We start from the raw sequence: 24,277 nt of genomic DNA, 5'->3' as shown, positions 1-24,277 counted from the left end.
TAATAATCCTGTGTATAATGTGAACAAGAAGAATGGGTGTGCTTTATACATGGCAAAATACAGTATGTTAAGATTAAAAGCAGTACTTTCTCTACAGTCTTGATTCTAGTCTTAGTTGTATTCTAAGAAGCATTTGTCTTTGTCTTGTTTCTACTTCTTTCTTTAATTGTATTTAAGGATTATCCTCGAGAAGAGCTTCACCTCCTTGAAAATTAAAGCCTGGCTGTTCTAAGCTATTTGCAGTCCTAAGCTATTCGCAGTTCAAATGTCTGAGTCAACATTCCTATCACAAACTTCGAAAGAGCCTGGTAGCACCCTAGTACTGAAAATGGAAGGGAAAGAGGAGGTCTGTAATCAGGAATCCAGTCTCCACTTGAGAAGCTATTGCAGCCCGGAGACCTTTCGCCTGCAGTTCAGGCAATTTGGTTACCAGGAGTCCCCTGGGCCCCGGGAGGCTCTGAACAGGCTCCGGGAGCTTTGCTGTCTGTGGCTGAGGCCGGAGGTGTACACGAAGAAGCAGATCCTGGAGCTGCTGGTGCTGGAGCAGTTCCTGGCCATCCTGCCTGAGGAGCTGCAGGTCTGGCTGCGAGAGCACCGACCGGAGAACGGAGAGGAAGCTGTGACTCTGCTGGAGGAGCTGGAGAAAGAGTTTGATGGGCCAGCAGAGCAGGTAAGAAGACATCCATGGGGATGAGTGAGGAGGCTGTGTCAGGAGCTCTGGCGAATCACTGCGTGTAGAGCTCTCAAACCGCGCTCCCATTCAGCTGGTTGTGTAGCGGGTAAGTGTACTCCCCGCTGTGCCAGAAAATAGAATGGTAAAAAATGAAAATGCTCTGCTATTTTCCTGTGTCTCAAGATATTTGCTGCATAGTGTCTCCTGTCTTACTCTATCCTGAAGTCCCAACCCAATTTCTTTCTTCAGCCTCAGATAACCTAACTTTTTCCAGGTTTTGGGACAAAATGAAGACATACTTGCAGAGAAAATGGCAGTGTGGGCAGTCACTCAGGAGTCACCAAGTGGCCCGCTGAAGCCTGCAAAGCGGCAGCTGCAGTGTGCACCCCAGGAGCTCCACCCTTCCAGACCAGACGGTGAGGGGTGGGATTTAGTTCACCGGTGCAGGGCAAAGGCAGACTCAGCCCGCCACACACCTCTCAGCTGCTCCCCGCCTGAGGTCTCAGATCTCCACTGGGCCTCCTCTTTCCTGTGGGAATTTCTACCACTGTATGTCGTGCTAATGAACATGCTCAGTGTTTTCTTCTTGTTTCTTTCTCATAGATTTTATAAAATCTGCAGATTTTTAACATTCTTGCCATCATCTCTATCAGGATTTTCAAACCTTTTTAAAGTAGCAAGACCCTTTTCTCAAAGGACATTAACATGGAGTTCCCTTATATAAAATAGATAAAGAGACAGCTACTCTGACTGAAGCAAGACAAACAGTTTCAGCCCACAAGGGCTCCAACTTGGCCTTGTTCTGATCCCTTTTATTGCCAGGAGGCCTGAAGTCCTTCTTGAGGACCCCAAAGTTACAGTTAAAGACCATTAGTCTGCATTATTTTCTGTGTGACTTTTTGCTCAGTCACTGGTGAGATCCAGTATCAAAATTGCCATTTTGCAGCTGAGATGACTTTGCCCTCTGACAGTGCTTTCAATGTGTCTCTCTGCCCCTTCCCGTTCTAAACTGGCCTCTGTTGTTCCTTGCGTTATTTTTACAGAAGTGCTGTGAAGTGGCCGGCATAGCAACCTGTTCTTCCGTTGCAGATACTACAAAATAAGTGCGGTGGGGGTGGGAACAAGGCACGATAAGGGGGCCGAATGAAGTGGGGACAGGCTTTTATTAAACACAGCGGTAGGGAAGGCCTCTCTGATGAGGTGACATTTGAGCAGAGCCCTACCTAGACGATCATCCTCGATAAAATGGGAGCCAGAGATAAAGAGGGAAACCCCACCTGTGGGGGCACTGCCCTCTCCCCCACCGCTGCTCCTGTGTTCCAGAGGAGGCTGATCACTAGCAAGGTTAGTTTCTTCAAGGGAGTATTGATAAGAAACTACAGGAACCCCCCCCCCAAATTTAGAGAGACGTGTAGAAAAGATTTCTCACTCTTATTTGAAAAAACATCTACTCCCAAGAGGCTTGTACTGAGCACTTAGCACTGTCAGTCTAGGAATTGCCTTTAACGAGGAGAAAAGCAGGAAAAGTGGGGGGCTTTCCACGCTTGCCCAGGGTGGCGTGGGAAACCATCTGGCCTCAGCAGCTGTGTGTGCTGATGACTGGAGAAGCGATCAGCCACAGAGACAGGTACTGGGCTCCTGTTGTTGGCCAGAACCAGGTTCTACCTGGGACTAGAAATTCGAAACCAAATTGCAAATAGATGCAGTTCTATTTGCATAAATTTTGTTTCAGATTTCTTTGCAAATAGATGCATAGAAATTGAAACCAAGAGTAGAAGGCCCAGGATCTTTTAATTCAAGGCAGAGAAAACCAGAATCCTGATAGGCTACTGGAAGCATCTCTTAAGGCTGCTGCGTGATTGCTGTGGTACCGAGTCAAATCAGAGCCTCTGCAGGTGGTCATGGCCTCCGTGCTATCAAGTGCTGCCTGTCACCAGGATGTGATAGTGGTGCCTAGTCACTGAGGTCTCTTGGGAAGGAGTTTCTTACAAGTACTAAGATAGATGATTTCTGTTTAAACCAGTAATAATGCCGTTCAACTAGAAGTATAAAACACATAGAAGAGAAGAGAGTTTTTGTGGGTGGGTACTCTGTGCTACCCTAGATTTCTAGAGGTGTCATCCTAGTCTGTATTCTCCCACCATGCTTTTTTTTTGCCTTACTTGTGTTATCTGACCTTATTTTCCATATTCCTTTTGACCCCTTGGCTTTCTTCATTTCCTTCCTTTGCTTAATTATTGATTCATTTATCATTATTAAATTTGTTTTGTTGATTGACACTCCGGTTTATTACTACCTACTGCCACATCTGAGTCCTCTCTTCCAGCTGCTCCTCTGTTTCTCCAAAAATTCCTCCTCACTGAAGCTCTTTGTTTTTGTCCAGACTTCCCTCGGCCTCTGACATGTCTTTTTACCCGACTCACCGTTCTGCCTTTTACTTAGAGCTTTTCTTATTTCTACCTGACTGCCTCCTCAGACTGCAAGTTTCTCTCACGCAATGATTTCAGTGTTGTCTGCATTATGCTCGCCATCCTCCACGTTGTGATGGTCGTTTCCAAACATGCTAGCTAATAAGTGATCCATGTGTGTTTCATTCGGATCTTTCTATTTTCCTTTCTTTCCTTCTGAACAGAGAATGAGTGACATTTGCTTTTCTGTGTATTATTTCAGATAAAGCCACTAGGACTGTAAATGTGAAATCAGCCTCAAAGCAAAAGACTTCGGGGATAGAACTGCATTACGATGTTTCTAACATCGTTCATATGAATGCTTCCCAGGGTTTCATATCTAAAGGAACTGGCGAACAAAGGGACACGTTTGAAAGAAGACATAGAAATCCTTCTCGGAAGAAACAACACAAGTGTGACGAATGTGGCAAAACCTTTAGTCAGAGCTCCGCCCTTCTGCTACATCAGAGAATCCACAGCGGAGAGAAACCGTATGCGTGTGACGTGTGTGCGAAGGCGTTCAGCCGAAGTGCGGTCCTGATTCAGCATCGCAGAGTCCACACCGGGGAGAAGCCTTACAAGTGCCACGACTGCGGGAAAGCCTTCAGTCAGAGCTCCAATCTTTTCAGACACAGAAAAAGCCACACTAGAGGAAGAAGTCCCATCAGTGTTGTGAGGGAATCGAAGCATTTCCTCAGAGCTTTTTCAACAGAAGAAGAAGAAGACAAAAGGCACAAACAACTTCTTAGTGTAGATCAGTGGTTCTAATGAGCACTGGTTTTCTTTCCATGGCCATAAAAGCCACAGGAGGGAATAGAGGCTACCTTATGTCAGCATTGTTTGGTTTTTTGCTTGTCAAAACCTTGTCATTTCAGATGTTTAAGATTCTAAAGCTTAATTGAGATTTCCATCCCTAGGGTAGCTCTTGAAAAGAAATTCTCAGACATTTTCTGCTAGTCCCACTCAGCACAAATGACGAAATGGTACAGCTGACCCTTGAACAGCACTAGTTTGAACTGCACAGTTCTACTTACATGTAGATTTTGAAAAATAAGTACACAGTTGGCCCTCTGAATCCCTAGATTTGTACCACCCGCAGACTGAAAACAGAATTTTTGATCTGCGGTTGGGAGTCTGTGGGTGCAGAGGGCCAACTTTATGCATTGTCCTGCCCCATTTTATATAAGGGACTTGAACATCTGCAGAGTTGGGAGGGGAAGGGGAGGTAGATGACCCTGGAAGCAATCCTCTGCGGATACTGAGGGACCACTATATACTTCTTTTTAAACAAGTACATTTCCCCTGTTGAGAAGGAAGGTGAGTTACTCAGTATAAAAATACTGACATTCTCTTCCATTTCATACCATTGAGATTTGGAGTTCTCAGGCCAAAGATAAAAGCACTTTAAAAATTTTTTTTCCCATTTTTTCTGTTACCAGATTCAGAATATGAGAATAGGATGGAAGAGGCCCAAAAGAGTTTGTTCCATAAGATCTAGGCTGAAATGTTCAGGGTCATTGTCAGGAGGTAGGTGAGTAAAGGAGCTTAATCTCTATGAAAACTCACAAGACCCTACACATTACCAATAAGACTAAGACATTTCCTGTATAGGAAAAAAATAATCTCTTTTACAATGTAATTTGTAGATAACTCAGTAAAAACATTAAGATGACTCAACATGTCTTCAGGGAGTGGCTTAGACATAAGGAATGTTCTGGTAATAAATTGGGTTGTCTATGAGGGCCCATGTAAGGTTGGTGATCGATCACCTTAATATGGAGGGAAAAGGGAGATGAAGAAAAGACTGTCCAAGTGAGACCGACCAAGGTAATGCGAATGTTGGCAAGTGCCCTGTGCCACAGAGAAATATCCCATGACTTACCTGGGGAAGAAAACCATGAACAGCTGATGACGACCCGCCAGGGTTCTTCCTGGCCCTCTTTCTGGCATAAATTGGCTGTGAACATGTTTTGGGCATCACAAGACAGTTTTTTCAGGGTTTTGTGCGTTCTTAATATGGTGAGTTTCTAGACAAGCTGTCACAAAGCGAGACCCTGGATTTCTATGTTCGTGTACTAATGAAAACACTAAAGTTAATTTAGAGTTCACCGAAGTTTTATCCATATTCAGTCTGATCCCCTGTTTAAATATAAAATGACTGATTTTTATGTTATTAAAATTATCCTGACAGTATACAACATAATTTTCCCTTCACTGGTGTTCTTGGTAATACTGTGTATTACAAGAATATATGTATTATTGTGTTTCCATTGGTGCCACTGTTACCCAACAGGGAGGCAAACAAGAAGTGAGAGCCCTGGAATGCAAAGAGGAGAGGGGCCTCATAGTGAACTTCATCTAAGCAGTTTACTCATGAAGTACAAACATTTCACTATCAGAAAACTCAGCTATATCTAGTGTTGAGATTAACTCCAGAAACAAATGTGGCATTACTGTGCTTTGTTTAGTCATTATATTAATAAATGTAAGATGAGTAGGGGGAGAAATAAATGTAAATTTCAACTGTAGAATTTTCTGACAGTGATTCTATTTTATAGTTCTAGGGAATATGAATATATATTGGGGTTTGTATATGTTCCATTATTCAAAATGTAGAGAGTCTGCCCTGGCTGGTATAGCTCAGTGGATTGAGCACAGGCCTGCCAACCAAAGTGTTGCCAGTTCGATTCCCAGTCAGGGCACATGCCTGGGTTGCGGGCCAGGTCCCCAGAAGGGAGTGCGACCACCCATTGATGTTTCTCTGCTTCTCTTCCTCCTTCCCTTCTCCTCTCTCTCTAAAAACAAATAAATAAAATCTTTAAAAAATGTAGGGAGTCTATTTGGTGCTTGCTGTCTTAAGTAAAGAGAGGAATAAGCCATCTATTATAGCAGCAAATGCCTGAGAGATGTGAAGTACTGTGAATTACTGCTCAGTTGTGGAAAGGCGGTTTCCGGGGCACTGTGTGAGTAAAATGACAATCCAGACCAAGTAGATCTGAGGGAAGCGTCTGTGTTCTCTCGGTGCTGTCATAAACTGCAGAGCTGCATTCTCTGCACTGTGGGTAACCTGAACACCAGGGAGTGAGGTGAATTGTATTGTCTAAATACATGAATGGGTTTTTTTTGAGATTTTATTTATTTATTTTTAGAGGGGAAAGGAGGGAGGAAGTGGGAGAGAAACATCAGTGTGAGGTTGCTTCTTGTGCACCCCCACCCCACTGGGGACCTGGCCAGCAATCCAGGCATGTGGCTTGACTGGGAATCAAATTGGCGACCCTTTCATTCACAGGCTGGTGCTCAATCCACTGAGCCACCTCAAACCAGGGCACATGATGAATCTTTAAATGGTGTTGCTGTGTACTTGAAGTTAACTTGCACTTACAGAGGTCTCCAGATGAGGAGAAACTGTATCTAAATGGAGAATTACTATGACTTGAGATAACCTTGATAAAAGTTAGCATCATATTAGTACCATGTTAGATTGATTTTTTTCCACAGATAGTATATAGTCTGAAGTGAAAAATTTTATTTTTTAAATGAATTTCACTTCATCTGGTCCTTCAATATTATTTATATCTGTAATCTGATGTTCTTTCTCTGCCGTTCTTTCTGAAAACATGTCCATCACTGTCCTTAAATTAAGCCTTCCTGCAGCAGGAATGCTTTGGGAAGCAAAATCTACTTTTTGTGGCTTAAGCAAATAAGACTTTGCAGAAATCTAGAGGGTGAATTGCTGCTGTCAGTCGGCAGCTGGACGGTACCCTTTTTTGGTCTGTACGTCATGCGTGCTTCCTCAGATATGCACGAAAGCCGTCCCAGCTCCAGGAGCGACGTCTGGGGTCCTGACAGGAGGAAAGTGGAAAGGGGGGATGGGCGTGGCTGTCTACCGGGAAAAGTAAAAGCTTTCCAAGAAACCACCACAAAATTTTGCCTACGTTTTCTTGTTGTGTGTCTGGTAAAGTAAATGTTTCTAACCCGTAGAGGGAAAGCTGCTGGTCGGGTGGGGATGGGAACAATGTCGGGTCAACCAACAGTGTTGCCATACTCCTTCCTCTGGCCACCTTCTTCATCACAGGCAGATGACTATGATTTTTACCTCCTGCATTACAGGGAAAGATTGCAACTCCAACAGCCTCCTACAACCGAATTCGCCAATTTATCCGTACTTCTTCCATGATGTCTTCTCCCCTTCAGAGTGAAAGAGGGCTCTCTCCTTGCCAATCTGGCCTCCAGGGAATCCTGTGGCAGCAATACAGCAATGGCAGAGGTCACAGGGAAAGCTCCTTGTACTTGGAAGGGAACCCTTTGCTCTGATCATAGGAGCTTTGGTCCCAGGAGCGTGGTGCCAGTCCCCATTGTCTTTATTCTCTGTGTCATCCACGGTTTGGACCAGGATGCAAACATAGTTGAGGGAAGTAAACGACAGAGTAGGTAAACCGAAACTCCACCTTTCTAACTGGATGACTAGTAATGGAGGCCCTGGGAAGCCAGAAAGTGTTGGATTTATTGTAAAGAGGAGGGAGACCAAGTGTGATCCCCAAAAGTAGTGTATGAACTCCTCTGCTCACCTCTAAACTGCACATGCATGGATCTGACCCTAAACAGCAGACAGCAGGCATAGAGAACTGAGCTAGAGTAGACTCACCCAGCACCCAGACTGGCCGTTGTGTGGCATACACAAAGGGCAGATCCAGAGTACACTGCAGGCGCCCTTTCTGGTATGGCTCAGTGGTTGAGTGCTAGTCTGCAATTCAAAGGGTTGCTGGTTTGATTCCCAGTCTAGGACACATGCCTGATTTGCTGGCCAGGGCCCAGTGGGTGGCAGCAAACACACATTGATGTTTCTCTCCCTCTTTCCCTCTCCCTTCCCCACTCTAAGAAATTCATTTTTTAAAAATTGCACTGGAAATATTTGAAAACAGAACTTCCTTTGGAACCGCAGCCCACACAATGCAGATCGGAACTTGTGGCCTGACCCTAACTAGGGCCACTGCCTGCTAAAACAAACAAATCAGCTTTCTCCTTAGGGTTTAGATGATACTCAGACTCTTGAGAACATAATATTCAAAATGTGCAGGATACAATGCAAAATTACTAGGCATAGGAAGAACCTGGAACATCTCAATTTGCAGGAAAAATTAAATTATGCTAGTGACTAGATAACAAAGATGTTAGGCAACAAAGATGTTAGGAATATCAGAAAAATATTTTATTAATTTACCCCATTTTAATGTATCCCTTATCTCTGTATCTTGTCTTCTAAGGGCACTAGTCCCATCGTAAGGGCCCCGCTGGCACGACTTCATTTAAACATAATTACTTCCCAAAAGGCCCATTTTCAAACACCAGTACAGTGGGGGTCAGGGTTCAATATGTAAACTTGGGAAAGCAGCACAAACTACAGTCCATAGCAGCATGTGACCCGGCAGTCCCACTTCTAGATACTTGCTCTCGAGAGATGACAACTTGTGTTCGTGCAAAACCCTGTCCATAAATATCCAAGTAGCTCTCCATAACTGCACAAATCCAGACATACCCCGAAAGTCTTTTAGTCTTTGATGGTTAAATGGGTAGACAAACTGGCACTTGCAGTAAAATACTACTCAGCAATAAAATGAACTATCGAGATACGCAACCACACAGATGAATCTTAAAGTCGATATGCTGAATGAAAAGTTAAAGGCACTTTGCTGAGTGCAAGGTATGTAAACGCTTGCACACTTTATGATTTCATTTATGTTGTTTTATGGAAAAGTCAAACTATCCTGATGGGTTATAAATCAGTGGTTGCCACCAGTTAGGTATGCAGGGAACTTGTGAGTGCATCCGGAGGGAATTTTATGGCATGATGGAACCGTTCTCTATCATGATTTTGGTGGTAGTGTCACAAATCTACACATACATTAAAACTCAGAGTATATGTCCCAAAAGGTGATATTGCTGTTTATTGATTTTTTAAAGGAGCAGAACTCCATAAAATAGAGAACAAGTAATTGAGCAAATAAAGCCAAAAGTTGATTCTCTGAGAGATTAATTATATTTATAAATTTTAAGCAAAATTGATAAAAACCTCAAAACAAATTACCAGTTTCGGGAATGAAAGGGGTCATCACTACTGGTCCTGTAGATGTTAAAAGGATATTAAGGAAATATTATGAATAACTTTATGCCAATAAATTTGACAACATACATGAATTAGATACATTTCTTTTAAAAATATTTTAAATTGATTTTAGAGAGCAGAAGGGGAGTGAAAAAAGAGAAAGAGAAACATTGATTTATTGCTCCACCCATCTATGCAATCATGGGTTGGTTGTAGTATGCACCCTGACCAGGGATTGAACCTACAACCTTGGCATATTGGGACCATGCTCTAACCAACTGAGATACCCAACCAGGAAAATTAGATACATTTCTTGAAAGACAAAACTACTTCCTCTTACACCTCATTGACCAAAATGGAATAATATGGCTATTCCTAGCTGCCACAGAGGCAAAGGGAGTACCTGGCAAGGGAAGCAGTGGTCACGGGCGGCTCAGCTCAATCACAACGTCCCGCCTGTGGCTGAGCAGTGTTGCCTGCCTCCCACTCCCAAATCAAAAAAACTCGGGGTGTATTAGAAGTAATGGGAGGGCTTTGTATCGGAAGTTAATAATGTCTGCCACAGTTAGGTCTTTAGTCACTTGCAAACAAAAGATTCTGGCACTGTACTTATCAGCTACAATAAAATGGAATCTTTAACCAATGTACTTAAAGTTCCCAGAGGGAAAAACTTTTAAGCTGTGGAGTGGGACTGAGAACTCCCAAATAATTGTTAGAGAAAAGCCTAGAAAAGACTATTGGGTGAAACTGATAACACCATATCTGAAGGCCAGTGCTTCTCTTTCCAAGGGAAACGCTGCTTCCCTTCCTCCGTCTCAGCGTGCCCCCCTCACTCCTCGGCACACTGCCTCATTCAGGTTCCCTGCACGCACTCCATTCCGCTCTACTGCGGTACTTCTCCACTGCCTTGTAAACACTTTTTTTTCTTGTCTATTTCCTTACGGAGATGGTGATGCTAAAAGAAGAAATCATGATTTCATTTTAGTTATCTTTAGTTCTCTGGAACCTCTGTAGTACCTGTTTTTTGTTTGCTTAGTTATTTTTTTTTTGCTTGGTTTTTTAAAACAATTTATGAGATTNAAACTGATAACACCACATCTGAAGGCCAGTGCTTCCCTTCCTCCGTCTCAGAGTGCCCCCCTCACTCCTCGGCACACTGCCTCATTCAGGTTCCCTGCACGCACTCCATTCTGCTCTACTGCGGTACTTCTCCACTGCCTTGTAAACACTTTTTTTTCTTGTCTATTTCCTTACGGAGATGGTGATGCTAAAAGAAGAAATCATGATTTCATTTTAGTTATCTTTAGTTCTCTGGAACCTCTGTAGTACCTGTTTTTTGTTTGCTTAGTTATTTTTTTTTTGCTTGGTTTTTTAAAACAATTTATGAGATTTATTTAAAACAATGAGTGAGATAGTTTTAAGGCAAAGTTGAAAGTTTTGTCTAGCAAAGAAACAATGATAATCTGTCCTTTTTAGATTTAGACAGATTATTCACACAGACAGTGAAAACAAGATTAGCTAAAAGTATCAGCCCCTTGTGAAATTCTGTCTCGCACACTGAAACAAAAGGAACCAGAGGACTGCATTGTGAATTGTGGACTGCCTTGCTGCTGAGGGGCTGATGCCATGCTGCTTCTAAGCCTTTTCATAGTCTGCAGCTGTACAGAAGGGGGTGGGGTGGGTGGGAAGCAAAAAGCCTAATCACAACCCAGGAAGCAATGAGAAATTGTCTTCTTCCTTGGAAGACCGGGAACTGAGTGGCAAATGGCCCTGTAGCAGCTACTTGCAAACCCCTCGTGCTCTCGTATTCTGGGAGGATCACAAGGTGTTCTGCCAAGACTCAGACCAGCTGCTGTTCAAGCCTTGTTTATGTGGCCTGTGTAGATATGTCCAAGGTTATCTAGTGCTGCATGAAGCTATTCACTACACTCAGGTTGCTCATAGGATCAAGATGTTCTATCTTGACTATTTTTTAAAAATGTATTTGAGAGAGGGAGAAATTAATTTTCTGTTCCCCCATCATCTATGCATTCACTGGTTGCCTCTTGTATGTGACCCACAATTCTGGTGTATGTGGATGCCGCTCTAGTGAACTGAACTACCAGACCGGGGCTTGACCAGATCTTTAAGAGGGCTTCAAGGACCACGATTCAGAAGAGAGCCCACACAGTGGGGCTCAGGAAGGTGGTGTTTCAAAGAGGTGTCAGCCCTTGCCCTCAAAAGAGGAAAACCTCATTGTGGTTTCCACTTACTCTCTTAGAAAGAATTAGGAACTACAGAACAGAATCCCAGCCAAGGGTTTTGTAAAATTTTGCAACATGTTTAACTTCCTCAAGTGTTTCTGTTTGATGGTCTTTTCTGTTTTCCAACATTAATTACATGTAAAAACTCTTCAAGTAAAACAAAACAAAAATGCCTTGAGAGAGCCTTTAGGGTCACCAAAGAGGGAAAGGTAATAAAAGCAGCGGAGCAGATTGGTGACAGTAGCCAAGTAGAGGATTGAAAAATCCTCTACTGGACTTCTGAATCCTCCTGAATGAAGAAAGAAAGAAGGAAGAGGACCAGAGTTAGGGTCTCCCCAGGAGTTCTGGGGAGATAAAGTTTGGGTCACAGTACAAAATGACCCAAATGCAGATATACCATCAGCTGCTCCCTAACTTGCTCTCATTTACAAATTGAGCGGAGGCTGGCGGCACTTCGTAGAGGGCGCTTTTCTGAATGAGGAAGAAAACCAAAACTTGAACTTGCAGTGCTTCTGGAAGACTGGACCTACTTTAAACAACAGACTCTTGTGTGGTTTCTGATGCCTGACATGTGACCTAGCAAAGGCACCAATGAAGCCCGCACAATCCATTCATTTATTCAACAAATATTTGTTAAGTTCTCTATAAACCCAGCTGCCAGCATGCTATGACTAGGTGGGGATACTATGTTGAACAAGAGAGACACGTTTCCTGCCGTTCTAGGGCATCCAAAAACAAAACAAAACAAAACAAAAACATGGAAATGAATAAACCGAATCACTTTTAATACTGCTACATAAAGTGGGAAGGCTCTCAGGAGGAAAGGTTGTCAGTGAGGCTGAGGATCCTGGACCAAGGTGAGCCGCAGCTTTCAGAGAGGGAAGGTAGGGGACAGGCAGAAGTAAGTTTTTATGTTATACTTAAGGCAGTGGGGATCCAGTGAAGGCCTTTATTTTATTTTTTTAAGATTTTATTTATTTATTTACTTTAGAGAGAGGGGGAGAGAAGGAGAGAGGAGAGAAACAGCTATGTGAGAAACATTGTAACCTGACTGTTCACTGTGCAGAAAATCTCCCAATCTCCCACACCAATCAGGGCTTTAAATAGGAAATAAAGCAGTCTGATTTACGTTATTAAATGATCACTTCAGCAGCTGTTTTGTAGTATAAAATGGCCAGTCTAAATTAGTCAGATGACCATGAATTCTACAACTTCAACATGAGATTATTCCCAAAGCTCCAACCTGTCTCATCTTGTTTCCCTACTATATAAATTGATCAAAATAAAGTTCTGTAACATAGCTAGTGGGAGCCAAAGGTTGGAGTCATGCATTGGTTTCAAATCCTGCTTCCCGCTTGTTAGTTATGAGTTCTTGGCAGGTTATTTATTCTGCATTCGTTAGCAGTGAAATGGGGATAATAAAAGTTCCTACAGCACCGGGTTGTGGAATTTAATGGCAATATATGTAAACTTTGGTGACAGTGCCTGGCACCATGTATTAAGCATTTATAAATATAAGCTTTTATTACTTCTTTGAGAGGACTACTGTGAAGATCACATGAGAAAATGCATGTGAAAGGGTTTGTGAAACCATAAAGGCTATCTTAATGGCAGAATTGTCTCTTTCTTTAACTTGTCTTTTAAGCGGAACACAGAACGCTGGGCTACCCGAGGAAAGAAAGAGGCACCAGGCCAAACCAAGGCTCAAAGCGGTCATTGTCGGAGGGCTGCCCTTCCCCCGCGCGGAGCACATCTCCACGGCAACGCGGGGCTTCGCCTCCCTCCGCCTCCTGGGGCCCGCAGACCGGAAGCAGCCAGCGCCGGGGGCTTCTGGGAAACAGCTTGTGAGTGGCGTTTGTGCGTCTGCCTTGCACAGTGAAGCTGCTGCGGTTCCCGGGCCGGAGGTTTGCGCCAGAGTGGAGGAAAGGGTGTGCGGGGTACGCTGGGGTAGGGGCTGCAGACGGCCTGGAAGGAGCCAGCGAAGAAACCTGGTGGGGACCTTCCTTGAGTCCACGGGCATCGCGGGGTACAGGCCGCGATCTTCGCGCCCAGCAGTTGCAGCGCGCGGAGGGGTTGACGAAGGGCCAGATAGGACTTTCTGCATACTCCGATGGTCTTTCTTTTCCCTTGTCCTCCTCGACCCTTCTCGTTCCCTTCCCCCATCAGCCGGTTTTGTTCTATTCCCAGGCCCTGGCGTCTCGCGAAGAGTTCTGGGAGTCCGTTCGGGCGGAGGTGGGGAAGGGCAGGCCATGCGCGAGAGCTACCGGGACTTGTAGTTACATCGGCCGCGGGGGAAGTCCAGTGGCCCCTCTGTTAACGTGCCAGGGTGGCCTTTGGTGAAATCCGTGGGGTTGAGGGCTGCGAGGACGGAGGAAATCGGGGCCGGGGCGGGGTTCGCAGCTGCACTCTCCAGGAGTGAGGTAGGGAGATCACCCGAACGAGGCTACCCACGCAAACTCTGTCGGGACCACGGGCCTGCCCTTTGGGCAGCTCGTGCACGGTCCACGAGCCGGGTGCGGTATGAGAACATAAGAGAAAATGTTTTTATATAGAATGCTCAAACCGTTGACAAGGTAGGAATAAGAACAAACAAATCTGTTGGCTAAACTTTATGTATAAGGCTGCCACACTCCAGCGTACTTAAACTTCTGTATATTACCTGTCTGATAAGGTCTTTTCTGATCCTAGTTTCCATCTTGGTAGGGTTATAATAAGTTTTTTCTTAAATTAATTGCTTTTCAGATTCTGGGCTCTGAGTAGATACATTGGGTAGCTGCACGGTCCATTTCTAGTGTTTGTTGTAAGCAGTGGTATGGCCATGACTGTGCAGATACTGAGGAAATGGTTAGGAATAGTGCAAGGTTTCCTTCCTTTTAGAAGAAGCTGGGAAAATTGTGAGTCATCAGTGTAACAACAAGATCTTGGATGACTGCAAGAAGTCAAGGTGGTTATGAGAGTGCCTTTCATAGAATTTTCTAAGATTAATGCCTGTCTGATTTAAATGTAATTATGCTGTGGTGAGTGACTGGATAATATTTTTATTGTATGGCACTGGAGGCTATTTTTTTCAATATTATGTTATCTGTTTATGAACAAGTGAATAATTTTTCACATATATCTTTAGGGAGTTGTTAAACATTTTTTTAACTAAAAAATTTTTTGTCATAAACTTTTTTTCTTTAAGCAGGTCATAAGAAAGCATCCTTGTTTTCCCTGAGTGTGTCATCCTAAGTGTGTCAGGGAACACTAATCTTGAGTTGCAAGTAATGTGTTTCAGAATCAGATGCATTTAGAAAACATTGAGGTGGGCTGGTTCTTACTTGGATTTTTTGATTTTTGAAATAGGGTGTGTTGATTTTTATAGGTCAGACTTTTTCTCTAAAAGGCCAGGTAGTGTACCCTGGCTGGTGTGACTCAGTGGATTGAGTGCCAGCCTGTGCACTGAAAGGTAGATGGTTTGATTCCTAGTCAGGGCATGTGCTTGGGTTGTGGATCAGGTCCTCAGTTGGGGGCCTGCAACCAATTGCTGGCACATCCATGTTTCTTACCCTCTCTTCCCCTCTCTCTAAAAGTAAATAAATAAAATCTTCAAAAAAAAAAAAGGCCAGATAATGAATATTAGGTTTTTCAGGCCATATCGACTCTGTGGCAACAGTTCAACTCTGCTGTGGTAGTGTGAACTGTGAACAAAATAATTTAGGGACACAGACATTTTAATTTCATACCATTTTCACATGTCATGAAGTATTCTTTTAATTTTTTCAACCATGTAAAAATGTGAAAACTATTAATACAAGTATTATACAGAAACAGACAGCAGGCAAGATTTGGCCCTGAGCTGTAGATTGCCAGCTTCTGGTGGTTTATTGATTGGAATTTTTAACTCAGTAAAAGGAGAAATGTCTTAACTTCCTTTATCTCAGTGTATGTCCAGATTCTTAGAATATTTGGTCATTTACATGTTTTTTAAATTTTTTGTGTCTTAGGACTGCCTGTGAAGAAAACGAGGTATTTCCCTGAGGCCTAATATCCTGCTTGCCCTGACTATTTTTTCTTAAAGTATTTATAAATCAGGATGTCTGCGCAGTCAGTGGAAGAAGACTCGATACTTATCATCCCAACTCCAGATGAAGAGGAGAAGATTCTGAGAGTGAAGTTGGAGGAGGACCCTGATGGTGAAGAGGGATCAAGTATTCCCTGGAACCATCTCCCGGACCCGGAGGTGTTCCGACAGCGATTCAGGCAGTTTGGGTACCAGGATTCACCTGGGCCCCGTGAGGCTGTGAGCCAGCTTCGAGAACTTTGCCGTCTGTGGCTCAGGCCAGAGACACACACGAAAGAACAAATCTTGGAGCTAGTAGTGCTGGAGCAGTTTGTTGCCATCCTCCCCAAGGAGCTGCAGACTTGGGTTCGAGAGCATAATCCAGAGAATGGAGAGGAGGCAGTGACGGTGCTGGAGGATTTAGAGAGTGAACTAGATGACCCTGGACAGCCGGTGAGCCTGGTTGTGTCACTTCCTGGTCAGAAGCACTGGCATAGCAGTAGGGGAGTCAGTCACTCAGCTGCAGTATATGTTTTGCCTGGTTTCCGTTACGTGCAGTTAGTTCTGATTCTCATCAAATTCCCTATCAACTGAACCAAATCTTATTTCCAGGTTTCTCTCCGTCGACGAAAACGGGAAGTGCTGGTAGAGGAGATTGTCTCTCAAGAAGAAGCTCAGGGATTACCAAGTTCTGAGCTTGATGCCGTGGAAAACCAGCTGAAGTGGGCATCCTGGGAGCTCCATTCCCTCAGGCACTGTGGTGAGGACCAGAATTGCATATGGGTGGAGGGTGAAAGAGTGGGCCTTATGTCCAGGACCCTGTGCTTATTCTAGTGTGTGTGTGTGTGTGTGTGAGAGAGAGAGAGAGAGAGAGATTTCCTGAGGCTGGACACATTGTAGGAGCTTGATTCTTACAAAAATTGGTTTGCTGACCTCAGGTCTTTTATTCCTAGTTATCAACATCAGTCTTTTCTTCCCTCTCAGCTCTCTCTTGAAAACTTCGCAATTTCAGGCTGGTTGGCATTTGCCTTACTCTGAGCCAGTACCTAGCTGTGGAAGCAGGTCCCTGTATTTTGCACTCAGTGTTGCATATTTGTCATCTGTTCCATGTCCTTTCAGTCCCCTGTCTAGTCTTACTGGTACAGTAAATTTACCTGAAGCCTCTCCAAGTCTGTTTTCTTTGTTGTTTATTACTGAAGTTTTCCTAAATTTTCTATTTTTTCTTTTCTCCAATATCCTATCTAGAGGCGTTTTTTTCTAAGAAGTTTCTGTAGAAATGATATTTGGGTAAAGCTATTCACCTTTTCTGTGTATTTATGCAAAAATAGGCTGCCTTGCTATAATAAGCTTTAAATGACAGAAAAATTAGACTAGTCTTTCCCAATATATTGGCAGTGAATGCCGCTTGTTTGTATTCTATGATACGGCCCAGTTTATTCCTAAAACTGTTGGATATCTGTTTTCATATTATATGAACTGAAGTGAAGTTTTATTTGAGACCGCTTTGGGGGTCATTCCTTGAGGTAGTTGGAGGTCAAACTGGAGTGTCACAGAGTGAGGTCTGAGCAGATCTTCCCGGTTGATGGGGGAGGGGCAGCGTGCTGATAAAGCAGAACTTCGGGCGTGGGGGCTGAAATGTGCTGAGAATCTGCCGTTTTAATGTTTCAGAGGACATTCTTCTGTGCAGTCAAGTTTGCAAACCACTATCCTTGGTTTGGAGGTGGCATTTTCTTGCATAGAAAACTCCCCTGCCTGAATTTTAGAATACTTTTCACCTATCTTAGAGTACCTCGTTTCAGCAGTCTGGTCTCTACACTCGAAAACTTACTACCCACTGTGCTACTTGTCTCCACTTAACCTTCCCACGCCTCTGTTCTTCAAGTCTCCAGGTCTCACTAGTCCCCTCCACCCCTTCAGTCTCTCTTCTTCAGCCTTCTCCCCTGACTTTATCCCTTTCCTAACCATTTATTGTAGGCTACTCACTACCCCTTTCCTGAGTGCTGCTGCTCACCCTGTAGTAACTGTCTTGACTTTTCAAGGCTTGATGTTTCAGGAAAGTCTTAAATGAGGCTTGTTCACGTAGCTGTCCGCAGATGGGATGGTACCTCGTCTGGTAATTCAGCTTTTCTCTCACTAGACTCTTCTAAGGCTGAGAAATAGGAAGTCATCTAGGTGCCCTGAGAAATACCGAATAGGGCAAGCTTCTTTCACAGGAAAGCTTTGATTTATGAAGGGCATATGGAATTTGTAAGTGTCGTGACCTGAGTTCAGACAGGATGCTCCTAGCTCATCTTCAGCCCCTTTTTGTCAGGATAGCTCCTGTGTTTGACTCTGGGCTGTGACCTGCTTTGTCTTGCTTATTTAAAAAATAGCCACCTTCTGACTGGTTGCTTATTTTTTACACCATTGTATTTTGATGTAATTTCTCTTTTTCAAAGCAAAAGAATATTACGATGATTTTCTTATGTCAGCCTTATTTTATTTTTCTTTCAAAGTTCCATCCAGACCTAGTTGCGTCACTGTCAGTGTCTTCCCAACAGTCTTAAAATCTCCCGTCTTTCTGTCCTCTGTTTTCTCGTTTCCATCTATAACCCACTAATGTATGTTACTACTTTATTCAGATTTAACTGTTTAACCCCTCATTGTGTTATTTACCTCATTAGCCTCGTAATCAGTCATTTCATTTTTTTCTCTTTTGAGGTAGGCAACCGTGACTCCACTTTTCAGAGTACTGTTACAGATATATGCAAGCTGTCTATTTCACTTTTAAGTCTATTAAAACTTTTTTTTGCAGGTTCCTTTCTCTCAGAATAGAGAGTGAGTGATATTTACATTTTCTGTTTATTTCAGATGATGATGCTAGGACTGAAAATGGAGCGTTAGCTCCAAAGCAGGAGGTTCCTTCAGCAGTAGAATCTCATGAAGTTCCTGGCACTCTCAATATAGGTGTTCCTCCGATTTTTAAATATGGAGAAGCCTGTTTCCCGAAGGGCAGGTTTGAAAGAAAGAGGAATCCTTCCAGAAAGAAACAGCATATATGTGATGAATGTGGAAAACACTTCAGCCAGGGCTCAGCCCTTATTCTTCATCAAAGAATCCACAGCGGAGAGAAACCCTACGGCTGTGTCGAGTGTGGGAAGGCGTTCAGCAGAAGCTCCATCCTTGTGCAGCACCAGAGGGTCCACACTGGAGAAAAACCTTACAAATGTCTTGAATGTGGAAAAGCCTTCAGCCAGAATTCTGGGCTCATTAACCATCAGAGAATCCATACTGGGGAGAAACCGTACGAATGCGTTCAGTGTGGGAAGTCCTATAGTCAAAGCTCAAATCTTTTTAGACATCAGCGGAGACACAATGCAGAAAAACTTCTGAATGTTGTGAAAGTCTAAGAAGTTTTTTAAAAAGTCAGCACTCAGGTCTTTTTCTTCAGAAATGAAGACAAAATCAAAAACACGGAATGATACATAGTAGTTTGGTTTCCCTATGAGAATGTTAGAAAATCCACTGGGACATAGAGAAAATTATCACCCCCCCCCATCATTATTTCATCTTGAAAGAAATGGTGTCATACCTGCATAGAAACTGAAATTTTAACCTTAATTCAGGTGTTAAAGCCTAAATCTTCCATGTGATGATTATATTCTGTTTTTTTCCAAATAATCTTGATTCTTTGTCCCCCTTCTTCAAATTTTCTTTTGTAGACAAATACATGAGTTCTGTGTTGATTATTGAACTGTTCTTTGCAAGGATACATTCCCTTCTACACTAAAAGTCAACATAAGAGTTTTGAAGTCTGAAAACTGAAGCCACCTTTTCAAAATTGACTCTTCTGTTTCTTTTGTACCCAATTTGGATATGCATTTCAGAAAATAGAAGATAAAGGATGGCTAAAAGTTTCAAGGTAAAATTAGAAGTGATGGTGATAAAACATCAAAAAGTGAATGGGATGCCTAGATTGGGAAAGATAGAAAAATACTTTGATCCAAGAATTGAAGTACATTAAGAATTTATCTAAATGCAATTATCTGCCTGTAAGAAAACTCAGAAAGGGCGCATCTTGTCTGTAATGTGAAGACATCCCACCAATAAAAGTAATGTTCTCCCATGGTTCATCAGAAGGTGGGCCAAGTAAATAATACTCGTAAACTAGGAACGTAGAAATAACACTAGGGAGAATTTGCAGTGAACGACTGTGTTGAAGGGCAAATGTAAAGGGTAATGGTCTGCCTGGGATTTTAGAAAACAAGAGACTTGAAGATCCAATGCATTTTTATTTTGCCTTCATTTTTGTTAAGTACAGAAAAATCTCTGACCAGGTGGGTAACAAGTATCAGGTTTGCTGTTTTATTTTTTTGGTGAAAGAAGAGGGTTGAACACCAGGCTAACAAAGCAGCCATGTATTCATTTGTTACTAAACATTTTCTACCGACAAGGCACTGTGCTAGGTACTGTAACCCTGCCGTGAGTAGATAGGTAATTCTTCCACTGTAAGTTTCTGGGGATTGGTACAAAGCTGTTTCTTGTGAGTTAGCCTCTTGCCCATGTCTGAGCAGTCCTGGGAGAGGTGAGCTCTGAAATTCTCAGAGCCATGCTTCTCTTACCAGGATGTCGTATTTGGGGGAAAGGAAGACTCAGAGCTAGCCATCTCTCCAGCATTCTTCGGTAGTGAGTCCAAAATTCTATCACAGTTCAGGGGTTTGTGGGTTTAAGAAAAACTAATCAATCTAGCATTGAGGGTGTACTTCACATGTTAAGTTGAAAGGGTTGTTTTGTTTAAAAAAATAACTAGGTTATTGACAAGTAGTATATTAACTATCAGAATTGATTGAAGTATTTTTTTTTATTTTAAGTCTTAACACATTTTTAAAAATGTATAAAAGGAATACATTGTAGTGGTAGGATTATATATTCCTTGGCTGAGAATCCCAAGTACTGTGGTTCTGCTGTTTAGTGGGAAACTCTAGAAGTTAAAATACAGAATCTGAGAAAAGGCGTTTTTATAGTGGGCACCGTTGTGTGGAAAATGACCCATGTGAATACAAATATTTCACAATTCCAGTGATTTGGGTGATAGCTGGTGCTTGGATCAAATTTTAAAAGTGGAAGGTGAAATTTGCACGAGCCTGTGCAAAAGCGTAGTGATAAACGAACGCAAGGCCCGCTGGTGGGGAAGTGAGGCAGGTGGAGCTTGTTTATAGGTTTTCTGATAACAATTAATTATAAGAAATGTGCTTTATAGATTAAGATTTATTGAAGTATAAATATGTAGTAATGATATAATGTATTTTAAGTTATACAAGAACATGTAGGGACTTCCTTGGGGTCTGTTTTCTCTGTGGCTGCGAGGAAACACATCGGTGCCCAGTGAAGGCGTAGACTCCTCTGCTCTGAGATAAAAGGGTCTCGAGTTTATTGGATGATTTATTTATAACTGACTCCTTTCCAGGTAGGCTTTGAGGTGGCATATTTGGAATTCTGCCAGGATTCTTATATCACAGTAGATGAGAAGGGATCAAGCTCTCAGTGAGTGAAATTTCATGCCTTTTTAGATTTTATGTCTTTCCTGTATACGAAGAAACTTCATGTGGTATATTTGTCTGAAATGCCAAAGATGTTTGGTATAATGTGAGAGCTTAGAAAAAGTCGTATTCGAGCTGGCAGATACGTGTTTGCCCTGCCAGCTCTGATAGCTGGGGGTTGTTTGGGAAGGATTCTGAGGCTAAGGCAGGGTTTGTGGGGGAAACGGCTGGATCCAAAGGACTGGCTGATGGGGCGCAGGAAAAGGAGGTGGTCTGTGTCCTGGCTGGCTCTGGTTAGGTTATGTCCCCAGTAGACAAATTGATTTAAAATAACTCTTGAGTGACTTACGATTTCATCTCTCTCTACCTTTGCTTATACCCACACAGCTGACCAGCAGTTCTGGGGGCCGCCCGGCCTCTGATGAAGTGGTGATCTGGTAGTTGACAAGCAGTGGCATCCGTGTGGTTGGCAAACGAGCTGTCAGTGTTAATGGCATGCAGACTGCTGCTACCAACCCAGTAGCCACTGAGCTTTTTGCTCATTACTGCTGAAGTTCTTTCTGGTGTTCTTGGTGTTTAAGCTTCCTGTGCTTACACCCAGTTGGCACTTGATCATTTAGCAGTACATCTAGTAATTTATGTAAGTTGAAGGGAAGGTTATATGTATTGAAATAATCTGCATGCCAGGCATTGGGCTAGAGACTGTACCTATCTCTCTTAGATTTGTAGACTAGACAAGCAGGATTCAGAGACCGTGAGGCTTGCATGTGGCCAAGTAGAGCTAAAATTCAAATCTAGTTCTGTGAACTCCACGGACGTATATTTTTCCACAATGCCATGAGTGGTGGCTGTTAAACCTTGATTTTAGGTTTTACCTTTTATGGCTCAGATGCTTTTATCTTTTATAGTTAACAATGTGAAAACTATTAAATATGCTTGTTTAAATTTTCTATAGTACAGAATGTAAAGTGAAAAAAAAGACATTCCTTCTCATAGTCTTACTCGGAAATAATAACTACTTGCATTGTTATTCTTCCAGGACTAGGCATATACAGATTTAAGCGACAATGTGTTGATAGCTGACACTTGCGGTTTCTATAAAGGCACTGTTTGAAGTGCTCTAGCATGGATTAACTCTTAATCCTCACAGCACACATAGGAGGTAGGTACATAATGCCCATTTTCCATACACGCACTGAGATTTGCCTCCTCTCCTTCCCAGTTTGATACAGACCTTGTTTTTCATGGCTACATGTACTATTCCATTGCATGAATATACTCTAATTCATTTAACCGACCCCTGGATAGTTTGGTTCTTTCCCGTTTTTTATCATGGATAAAGGTATAGTTAACATCCTTGTACATCTGTTTTGCTGCCTGTGTGGGTACTTCTGTAGGATAAATAGAAGTGGATTTTGGGGGTCTTACTGTGAACATTCAGCATGTTAAGAGATGCCACCCAAAAGATTGTAGCAATTTACAACCCCATCAACAGTACGACCGCCTGTTGGCCTACATGCCCACCAATCCTGTGTCCTCAAATATTTTTGCCTATCCGATAGGCAAAATTTATTTCCTTTTTTATTATTAATAAGGAGGAACATTTCTTCATTTGTTTATGGGTCATTTGCATTTCCTGTTGTGAATAGTGTTTGCCCATTTCAGTTTTTTTAATGATAAGAGTATAAATGACTACCAGCTCATTGTACAAAATGTAAATGATACACACAGGTATAAGAACAAAGAGACCCTTCGTAGTATTTCCAATCACATTCCACTGTCCGCAGTTTAGTGTACATTCATCTAGTCCCCTTTCCATACATACCCATATGAATATACATAAACATATAAAAGCTATTTTTACATGAATAGGATCTTAATATGTATTGTTCTGCAGCTTGCTTTGTGTGTGTGTCTTAAAAACTTAATATGAGGATTTTAAATTTCTTTAATGGTTGAATAGGGTTCAATATTATGAAAATACCATTACTGAACTGTTTTCTTATTTTTTTCTCTTGCTATTACATTGCCAAAGTAAACCTTTCTCATATATATTTGTGCATGTGTGTGAATATTTCTTTAGGATGGAGTTGTCTAGGGTGGATTGTTGCATCAAAGGTGTGCTCTCTGATAGACCCATTTTAGCCTTCCCATAGGCCTTCATAACTTTATATTTTACCAACTGTATGGAAAAGCTCATTTCCCCATATAGCCTTACTTACATGTGATAGTTCTATCTGATGAGGGGAAAAAAAAGAACCCTTAATTGCATCCCCTGATTAATGGTGAGGTTGAGGTTATTCTCATGTGTATTGGCCATTTATAGTGTCACCATAGGTGGTTCATATCCTTTTCCTGCTTTCCTATTGGGTTACGTGTGGGTATATGTTTTTGTTTGTTCAGCATCTCTCCCCATCTTCTGGTAACAGAACCCTTATTTATTGTGGGGAACCCATTCCCTGTGGCTTAGGTGAGTACCTGACCAGGTCTGGCCTTCCTGAGTTCTGCAGCTCCCTAGCCACAGTGATGAAAGAATAGGGATGTTACTCAAGCCAGGCTACAGAGCCGTCAACAGAACTTCTGCGGAAACAATTGGAAAGAAGGCTCTACGGAGATCCCACGAACTAAGGACTTGTGTAAGCCTGAATTTGTACCATGCGGAGTTTGAGGAGAAACTCAAAGAGAACTGAGTTCTGATAACGTTTTTCTGGAGGCCCTAGTCCAGCTGTGCCTAAAGCCTGCCCTACCTCCGGACTTTAACATTTTGTGAGCCAATAAAGTCCCTTTCTTGTTTAAGATAATTAAATTGGTTTTCTGTCCTGATTAATAAGGTTATTTGTATTTTCTTACTGATTTGTAGAAGCCTTTGTAATTTTAAATTCTAGACTTACACTTTATGCATTATATAGGTTAATAAAATCAGCATGGCCTTCCCTGATTTGGCCTCTGTCAACCTCCGCCATTTGTGACACCACTCTGTGTACCAGGGGTCCCCCCACCCTGCACTTGGGAGCTGGGCTCACAGCAGGAGGTGAGCAGTGGGTGGCTGGCCTCGGAGGGAAGCTTCATCCCCCTCCCCATCCCTTGCATTACCACCTCAGCTCCATCCTCCTCCCGACCCTCAGCCCTGTGGAAAGTGTCTTCCATGAAACCAGTCGTGCCAAAACATTTGGGACCACTGCTCTGTGCCACACGCCACGCACGTGTACCTTACAGACCGACAGTAACTGAACACTGGTGTTGGGAATGT

At 42.7% G+C, this 24,277-nt stretch overlaps 1 protein-coding gene across 1 annotated transcript; it reads left to right on the top strand.

Moving 5' to 3' along the window:
- Positions 1-23,965, top strand: LOC118980123 (uncharacterized). The gene is made up of 7 exons (XM_037036546.1): positions 1-670; positions 948-1,089; positions 3,344-3,881; positions 13,112-13,403; positions 15,536-15,961; positions 16,121-16,268; positions 18,359-23,965. The coding sequence occupies exons 1-7, from the start codon at positions 266-268 to the stop codon at positions 18,895-18,897; spliced, it is 2,490 nt and encodes an 829-aa protein (XP_036892441.1). The 5' UTR covers positions 1-265; the 3' UTR covers positions 18,898-23,965.
- Positions 23,966-24,277: the final 312 nt, after the last annotated feature.

This window comes from Sturnira hondurensis, unplaced genomic scaffold (genome assembly GCF_014824575.4).
Source record: "Sturnira hondurensis isolate 20B ecotype Veracruz unplaced genomic scaffold, ASM1482457v3 Scaffold0001872, whole genome shotgun sequence".
In the NCBI taxonomy this organism is placed as follows: Eukaryota; Metazoa; Chordata; class Mammalia; order Chiroptera; family Phyllostomidae; genus Sturnira; species Sturnira hondurensis.
Note: the sequence above shows the minus strand (reverse complement) of the source record. Positions and strands in the feature narration are given on the sequence as shown.